The sequence below is a fragment of the Agelaius phoeniceus genome, chromosome 26, assembly GCF_051311805.1.
Source record: "Agelaius phoeniceus isolate bAgePho1 chromosome 26, bAgePho1.hap1, whole genome shotgun sequence".
NCBI classification, from domain to species: Eukaryota; Metazoa; Chordata; class Aves; order Passeriformes; family Icteridae; genus Agelaius; species Agelaius phoeniceus.
Genome location: NC_135290.1, coordinates 421,105 through 429,340, shown reverse-complemented (window position 1 = coordinate 429,340; position 8,236 = coordinate 421,105). Strand labels below are relative to the sequence as shown.

Sequence of the window (8,236 nt, the reverse complement as noted above, 5' to 3'; positions counted from 1 at the left end):
CCTGGGAATCCCCTCCGTGCCCGCCACGCTGCGCTCCGGAGCCTTCCCGGAACCTCCCCCGGCCCCAGCGGGAGCAGCGAGCCCCGAGGCCGGCGTGGGGCCGGGGGGACCCCGGGCAGCGCCCCCGGCACTCCCCGGTGCCACCTGCGCCCAGTTCCTGTTCCTGTTTGCTCTCCGCGCTCCCTCCCGCTACACGTGGCTGATAAGGGCAGCTCCCGGCGCTGCCCGCCGCCTTTTCCCGGCTTTTCCCGGAATGCCCGAGCCGTGGAACGCCCGCCCCGTGCCGGTGCCCGCGGCGGGTCCCGCCCCGAGCATCCCGCGGGAGGGCAGCGCCGCGCCCCCGGTGCGGCTGCGGGAGGGCGGAGGCAGCCCCGGGACGGAGCCCGAGCGCCGGTGCCGTTCCAGGATGGCCGACGGGCACGGCTGGTGGAAGCTGACGTTCCTGCGGAAGCGCCAGGCAGCGCCCACGGTGCTGTACGAGAGCCCCGAGGGCCCCGCGGCGCCCGGCGGGGACAGCGCGGACGGGACCGGCCCCGAGGGCACCCCCGGCTTCGCCGCCCGCCTGGAGAAGATCGTGGACAAGAGCACCAAGGGCAAGCACGTCAAGGTCTCGCACTCCGGGCGCTTCAAGGAGAAGAAGAAAGTGAGGGCGACGCTGGCCGAGCATCCCAGCCTGTGCGGGGCCGGCGAGCGCGAGGAGCAGTGACCGGAGCGGGGTCGGCCCCGGGGAGGACTCAGGATGGAATTTAATGGAATTTAATGGAATTTACCTGTGGGATGATCCCGGAGCTGCAGGACTGACCCCGGGGCAGAGCGGGGCCGGCGCTCCCCGTCCCTGCCGCTCCCAGCGCGGACTGGTCCGTACTGGGATGAACGAGGACGCTCCCCGCGGGGCCCGCCCGGCTCTGCCCCGATCCCGATCCCATTCCCAATCCCATTCCCCTCCTCCCGTCACTTTTTGGGGCCGAGCCCCGCCCGTGTCCCCATCCCGAGGGGCTGCAGAGCCGCGTCCTTGCCGAGTCCCGCCCGAGGGGGATGCGACGCTTCCCTGTGCCCAGGGAACGACCCCGCGGGACCGATGCCCGGGAATCCCTCCCGGAGGAGCCGCATTTCCCCGGGAATCCGTCCCGGAGGAGCCGCATTTCCCCGGGAATCCGTCCCGGAGGAGCCGCATTTCCCCGGGAATCCCTCCCCGCTGCTGGAAGCGGGGATCCCACCCCGCTCGCGCCCGCCGCTAATTAACTGTGGTTAATAAAGCGAGCCTGGGAGCGGAGGCAGCTCCGGGAGAGCCCCGCGGATGCCCGAACCCGGCATGGAAGGGTGGGAAAGCTCTGGATCCCTCTGGGACCCCTCTGGGAGCCATCCCGGGGAATCCCTGACCCCGCGGGACAAGGGGACACGCGGGGCTGGAAGCAGAGGCGGCTCCAGGGATTTCCCGCAGATCCCCGGATCCCTCCTGGCAGCTCTGGATCCCTCTGGAGCCCCGGAGGGAGCGCGGCCATGCCGGGAATCCCTGAGCCCCTGGAAGGGGGGACACGGGGCCGCCCGGAGCCCGGGGAGCCCTCCCGGCTCCGTGAGCCCGCGGGAAAAGCGGCGATCTGGGATCCGGGACCCACGATCCACGATCCACGCTCCCGGGATCCACGATCCACGATCCACGATCCCGGGACCCACGATCCACGATCCACGATCCACGATCCCGGCTCCGCAGGGCGCGGCCGTTCCCGAGCTCCGCCGCTCCAGCCCCTCCCGGCTCCGCAGGGCGCCAAGAGCCCGAGCCCAGCCCCGGTTTCCCGGTTTCCAGCTCCCCCGGACTTGTCCCAACGAGAGCGGGATTTGTACCTTTAGGTCGGGATTGGTCCCTTTTGATCGGGATTGGACCCAAACGGGGCAGGGTCGGACACAGACGGGGCAGGGTCGGCCCCAAACGGGGCAGGATCGCTCCCAAGGAGAGCAGGATTGGACCCTCGGGGGGGGGGGGGGGGGGGGGGGGGGGCGGCAGGATTGGACCCTCCCTGAGCAGGATTGGACCCTGGGCCGGGCAGGATTGGACCCTCCCCATGGGCAGGATTGGACCCTCCCCCTGGGCAGGATTGGACCCTCGGGGTGGGCAGGATTGGACCCTCGGGGTGAGCAGGATTTGGACCCTCGGGGTTGGGCAGGATTGGACCCTCCCCTGAGCAGGATTGGACCCTCGGGGTGGGCAGGATTGGGCCCTCCCCGGGGCAGGATTGGACCCCTGGGCTGGGCAGGATTGGACCCTCGGGGCGGGCAGGATTGGACCCTCGGGGCGGGCAGGATTGGACCCGTAGCGGGTAGGAATGGGGGGATTTGGTGGATTTGGGTGGATTTTGCGGGATTTTGGGGGTTCCCCCTCCGGGCCGGGTTTCCCAGCCCCTGTCCCTCCTCCAGGGAGCGGCGCCGCGCCGGGGAATCCCTGACCCGGGGAAGGAGGAGGGAGCAGAGGCGGGTCCGGGAGGGGAGGGCGCGGCCGCTCCCGGGCTCCGCAGCTCCAGCCCCCGCCGGCCCCGGAGGGCGCCGAGAGCCCGAGCCCAGCCCCGGGTTCCCGATTTCCCGGTTTCCCAGTTTCTCCGTTTCCCGGTTTCCCGTTTTTTCGATTTCCCGGTTTCCCGTTTTTTCGGTATCCCGGTTTCCCGGTTTCTCAGTTTCCCGGTTTCCCGGTTTCTCGGTTTCCCGGTTTCCCGTTTTTTCGGTATCCCGGTTTCCCGGTTTCCCGGTATCCCGGTTTCCCGTTTTTTCGGTATCCCGGTTTATCAGTTTCCCGGTTTCCCGGTTTCACGCTTTATCGGTTTCTCGGTTTCCCGGTTTCTCGGTTTCCCGGTTTCCCGTTTTTTCGGTTTCCCATTTTTTCGGTATCCCGGTTTCCCGGTATCCCGGTATCCCGGTTTCTCAGTTTCCCGGTTTCCCGGTTTCTCAGTTTCCCGGTTTCCCGGTTTCCCGTTTTTTCGGTTTCCCGCTTTCCCGGGTTCCCGATTTCCCGGTTTCCCGGTTTCACGCTTTATCGGTTTCCCGGTTTCTCAGTTTCCCGGTTTCTCAGTTTCCCGGTTTCCCGGTTCCCCGGGGCCGGTCCCGGTCCCGCCCCGGCTCTGTGCGCTCACAGCCCCGCTCCCGTCGCGCTCGGACCCCCGGGCTTTGTCCCGGCGGGAACGGGAGGAGCCCCTCGGTCCCTTTGCCCCTCCCCTGGAATTTGGGACAGCGGCGACATCGCCCGGTCCCCTCCCGTCCTCCCCAAGGGACAGCCCGGAGGGCCCAGAGCCATCGGGGGCTGTGACAGAGGCGCAAAGGGGGCGGCAGCGCCGGGGCCACCGTGCCAGGGCTGCGCTGTCCCCCCGGGACGGGCACGATCCCGCTCCGGGACGGCGAACACGGAACCGGGGCCGGTTTATGGGGGCTGATCCCGCTCCGGGACGGCGAACACGGAACCGGGGCCGCTTTGGGGGCTGATCCCGCTCCGGGACAGCGAACACGGAACCGGGGCTGGTTTATGGGGGCTGATCCCGCTCCGGGACAGCGAACACGGAACCGGGGCCGCTTTTGGGGCTGGTTCCACTCCCCCGGGTCAGCAAACACGGAACCGGGGCCGGTTTTGGGGCTGGTTCCAGCCAGGGCCGGGTCCAGGCCCGGGATTGGCGGCAGCTCCGAGCCCCCCCGGCCGCCCCGGGAGAGCCCGGCCCTGCCTGGTTAAACTTTAACCCGGTACGGACCCAAAGGCTCCACGCCTCCACATAAATCCCGATTTATTCTTTTCCGGCAGCTGGAGGAGGGGACGCGCCGAGGTTTCAGGTCTCATGGCCCCGGGGCAGGCCACGACAGCGGCGACACGATTTAAGTTAATTAAACAACAATTAACGACCTGGGAATTGAGCACATTCCACGATTCCAGCCAAAGCACGGAGAGACGGGCGGCAGTGGTGGGACAGGGACAGTGACAGGGATGGGGACAGGGACAGGGACAGGGACAGGGACAGGGACAGGGGGGTCACTGGGATCACAGTTGGACCCTGCACGATCATTAACACGATTAATTAACCACTGGGAGCGGCTGCAGACACATTTGGGGACACACCGGGGTGAGGGCAGCTCTGAAGGCATTCCCAGCACACAGCGAGGGACAGGGACAGGGACAGGGACAGGGACAGGGACAGCAGGGGCACTGGGGTCACAGCCGGACCCTGCACAATCATTTACATAATTAATTAACCACTGGGAATGGTTGCAGATGGGGTGAGGGCAGCTCCGGGCCCATCCCCAGCACACAGCGAGGGACAGGGCAGGGCGGCTGCGACACCTGGGGACATTCCCGGGACCGTTCCAGGCCGTTCCGGGGCCGTTCCAGGCCGTTCCGGGGCCATTCCCGGGACCGTTCCAGGGCCATTCCCGGGACCGTTCCCGGGCCATTCCCGGGCCATTCCCGGGACCGTTCCGGGGCCGTTCCCGGGTCATTCCCGGGCCATTCCCGGGCCGTTCCGGGACCATTCCCGGGGCCGTTCCGGGGCCGTTCCCGGGGCCATTCCGGGGCCATTCCGGGGCCGTTCCGGGACCATTCCCGGGGCCGTTCCCGGGCCGTTCCCGGGACCGTTCCGGGGCCGTTCCCGGGTCATTCCCGGGCCATTCCCGGGCCGTTCCGGGACCATTCCCGGGGCCGTTCCGGGGCCGTTCCCGGGGCCATTCCCGGGACCGTTCCCGGGCCGTTCCCGGGCCGTTCCGGGCGGGCTCAGGGCGAGAGGCGCTCGTAGACCCAGTCGCCGTGGCCGCGGTGGGTCATGGCCCCGAGCGGCGCCGCGCGGTCCCGCAGCCGCCGGAACACGATGCGGTCGTGCAGCCGGTTCGATTGGCCCTGCCAGAACTCCACCAGCTCCGGCTCCACCAGGTACGCGCCCCTGCAAGGGACACCCGCGCTCGGGGGCGGTTCTGGGGGAATTTGGGGGCTCGGGGGGACTCAGCCCCCCGGTCTCACCAGTAATCCGGCCTGGGCACTGCCTTGTCCCGGTACAGCTCCTCCAGCTCCGCGTTCTTCTTCCGCAGGTACTGCGGGGAGCCAGGGGAACAATGGGGAGGGAGGGGATCCCACAGGGAATGGGGATCCCACAGGGAACAGGGGATCCCACAGGGAGCAGGGGATCCCACAGGGAGCAGGGGATCCCACAGCCGATCCCAAAGGGCACAGGGATCCCACAGCCGATCCCGCAGGGCTCGGGGAGCCGATCCCGCCCTGGGCTCACCTCTCTGTCAGGGATGACCGAGCTCTGCCGGCTGACCAGGGCCCCGATCTGGCTGCCCCGGGGCCGGGACTGGAAGTAGCGATCGGATTCCTCCTCGGGCAGGCGCCGCACCGAGCCCTCGATGCGCACCTGGGGATGGCACTGAGACCTCAGCCCTCACCTGGGGACAGCCCCGAGCCCTCGATGCGCACCTGGGCCACCCCAGCTCCCATTCCCAAGCACGGAATTGCCCCATTCTCCGACTTTTCCACCCAAAACTCAGGGACCACCATCCCCTGGGATCCGGCCAGTGGCTCCAAAGGTGCTCCCAAACTCAGAACCCCCATTCTGTGACTTTTCCCCCAAAACCGCAGCCGCCCCCCCCCACCCTGTCTGACCCCAGTGCCCACCGGGGGAGACCCCCAGCCCCAAATCCCCCTCCAGGATTTGGGGTCCCCCTCACCTGCCGGCAGAGCGGCTCCCAGTAGAACACGAGGGAGGCGAAGGGATTGGAGTCCTGCGGGAACAGGAGGGAGCTGAGGCAGAACCGCGCTGCTCCGGGGCCAAATTCCGCGTTTATCCGGGTTTATTATCGGGATTTATCGGGGTTTATTATCGGGATTTATTTATCAGGATTTATTGGGATTTCTCAGGATTTATTCCTGGTGTTTCTGGGTCCCTGTCCGTCACCAGCTGCAGGAATTTGGGATTTATTGGGATTGATTTATTGGAATTTATTGGGATTTATTAATCAGGATTTATCAGGATTTATTAATCGGGATTTATCGGGATTTATTCCTGGTGTTTCAGGGTCCCTGTCCCTCAGCAGCTCCAGGATTTATTTGGATTGATTTATGGGGATTTCTCAGGATTTATTGATCGGGGTTCCCGGTGTTTGTGGGTCCCCGTCCTTCACCAGCTCCCAGAATTTGGGATTTCTCGGGATTTATTTCTCAGGGTTGATTTCCGGGGCTCCCTGTGTGTGTCCGTGTGTCCCTCACCAGCTCCTGGCCCTTCCTGCTCTCGTAGTTGGTGAAGAAGCGCAGCCCGTCCGGCCCCAGCCCCTTCAGCAGCACCATGCGCGCCGAGGGCCGCCCGTCCCTGTGGGACAGTGCCCAGGCACCGCGTCACCTCTGGGTCACCTCTGTGTGTCACCTGTGTGTCACCTGTGTCATCTCTGTGTGTCACCTGTGTCACCTGTGTCACCTCTGGGTCACCTCTGTGTGTCACCTGTGTCACCTCTGTGTGTCACCTGTGTCACCTGTGTCACCTCTGTGTGTCACCTATGTCACCTCAGTGTCACCTGTGTCACCTCTGTGTCACTCTCTGTGCCACCCCAGTGTCACCCTCAGTGTCACCCCAGTGTCACCCCCTGTATCATCCCAATGTCCCCCCCCTGTGCCACCCCCCAGTGTCCCCAGTGTCCCCTGTGCTACCGCTCGGTGTCCCCCCACACACACTGGGTGACCCTGTGTGTCACCCCTGTGTCACCCCAGTGTCACCCATGTCACCCTTTGTGTGTCACCCATGTCACCTGTGTCACCCCTGTGTCACCCCCTGTGTATCCCCCATGTCCCCTCGGTGTCCCTGCTGTGTGTCCCCCCAGTCTCACCCCCCAGTGTCCTCCCTGTCCTCCCCTGTCCCCAGTGTCACCTGGAGCAGGTGGCCAGGCACATGGCCCCTGTCCCCCCTGTGTCCCCCCTGTGTCCCCCCATTGTCACCTGGAGCAGGTGGCCAGGCACATGTCCCCTGTCCCTGCCCTGTCCCCACTGTGTCCCCGCAGTGTCACCTGGAGCAGGTGGCCAGGCACATGGCGTTGGGCTCGGCGATGTCCGGGCACTGCAGCGCGTCCTGCAGCCAGGCCCGGAACTGCTCCAGGGGCTCCAGGGACACCAGGTGGCACTCCTCGAACGCCTGGGGACACCGGGGGGACACCGGGGGTCAGGGGACACCGGGGGAGGGCACCGCGCTCGAGGGCACGGCCAGCACAGGGGCCAGAGCGGGGACAGCACTGGGGGGCAGCAAGGGGAACGTGGGGACACCGCAGGGCTTGGGGGCAACCTGGGGCAGCGTCGCCCTGGCTGCGGGGTGGCCCCAAGCCTCGGGGGCGGTCACCCTGCCCGGGAGGGGCTTCTCCGGGCTTTGGGGGGCCCTCCCGGTACCCCCGCGGTCCCCGCTGTCCCGGTACCCCCGCGGTTCCCCCTGTCCCGGTCCCACCTCGCTGTCCCCCCTGTCCCGGTCCCCCCTCGCTGTCCCCCCGGTCCCACCTCGCTGTCCCCCCGGTAGCTTTTCCGCAGCTGCTCCAGCTCCATCGCGGCCGCACGGAGCCCCCACGGCCCCGGGGGCGTGGCCAAGAGCGGCCACGCCTCCTACAGCGCAGCCAATAGACAGCGGCAGAGCGCGCGCGCCTCCGCAGGAGCTGGCTGCCCATTGGAGGAGGTGGAAGGGGCGGGGACAAAAGACCCGGAAGTAGTGGCTGGTATAGAGGGGTGCGGGGGCTCTTAAAGGGGCAACGACCGCGGGAGGGGGACACCCAGGGGACAGCGGGGACACACGGGGACAGCGGGGACACACGGGGACGGCAATGTGGGGATTTGGGACATTTGGGCCTCGGGAGGCGGTGACAAGGGGCTGGGACATGGTGGGAACAGGGATTTGGGGACACTGGGGACAGGGATGTGGGTATGGGGTGTTTGGGATGCTGTGACAAGGACAGGGATTTGGGCACAGGGATTTGGGGACAGGGGTTTGGGGATAATCCCCCACTCCTGAGCCAGCAGCTCACAGCAGGAGCTGAACCATTTCCTGCTAAAATTCCTCAATTTCCCATCCACGCCTCCAAACCCCATCCATTCCTGTGAATCCCACCCATTCCCCCAAATCCCATAAATTCCCCCAATTCCCCCAAATCCCACCCATTCCCCAAACCCCCCCAACTCCCCCAAATCCCCAGAGCCCGGAGGCAGCAGGACCTGGAGGCGCCTCGGGGTTTTTATTGAGCAGGGGAAGCTCCC

The 8,236-nt window shown here is 66.7% G+C and overlaps 2 protein-coding genes across 2 annotated transcripts; one reads left to right on the top strand and one right to left on the bottom strand.

Moving 5' to 3' along the window:
- Positions 1 to 389: 389 nt before the first annotated feature.
- Positions 390 to 763, top strand: PRR15L (proline rich 15 like). Its single transcript, XM_054649886.2, has one exon. The coding sequence runs from the start codon at positions 407 to 409 to the stop codon at positions 704 to 706; it is 300 nt and encodes a 99-aa protein (XP_054505861.1). The 5' UTR covers positions 390 to 406; the 3' UTR covers positions 707 to 763.
- Positions 764 to 3,741: 2,978 nt separating this feature from the next.
- On the bottom strand, positions 3,742 to 7,633 carry PNPO (pyridoxamine 5'-phosphate oxidase). The gene is made up of 7 exons (XM_054649822.2): positions 7,490 to 7,633; positions 7,012 to 7,136; positions 6,224 to 6,323; positions 5,686 to 5,739; positions 5,244 to 5,372; positions 4,979 to 5,049; positions 3,742 to 4,901 (listed from the first exon to the last, which is right to left on the bottom strand). Exons 1-7 carry the CDS (start codon positions 7,532 to 7,534, stop codon positions 4,736 to 4,738), a joined length of 690 nt encoding a protein of 229 aa, XP_054505797.1. The 5' UTR covers positions 7,535 to 7,633; the 3' UTR covers positions 3,742 to 4,735.
- Between the last annotated feature and the right edge of the window lie 603 nt (positions 7,634 to 8,236).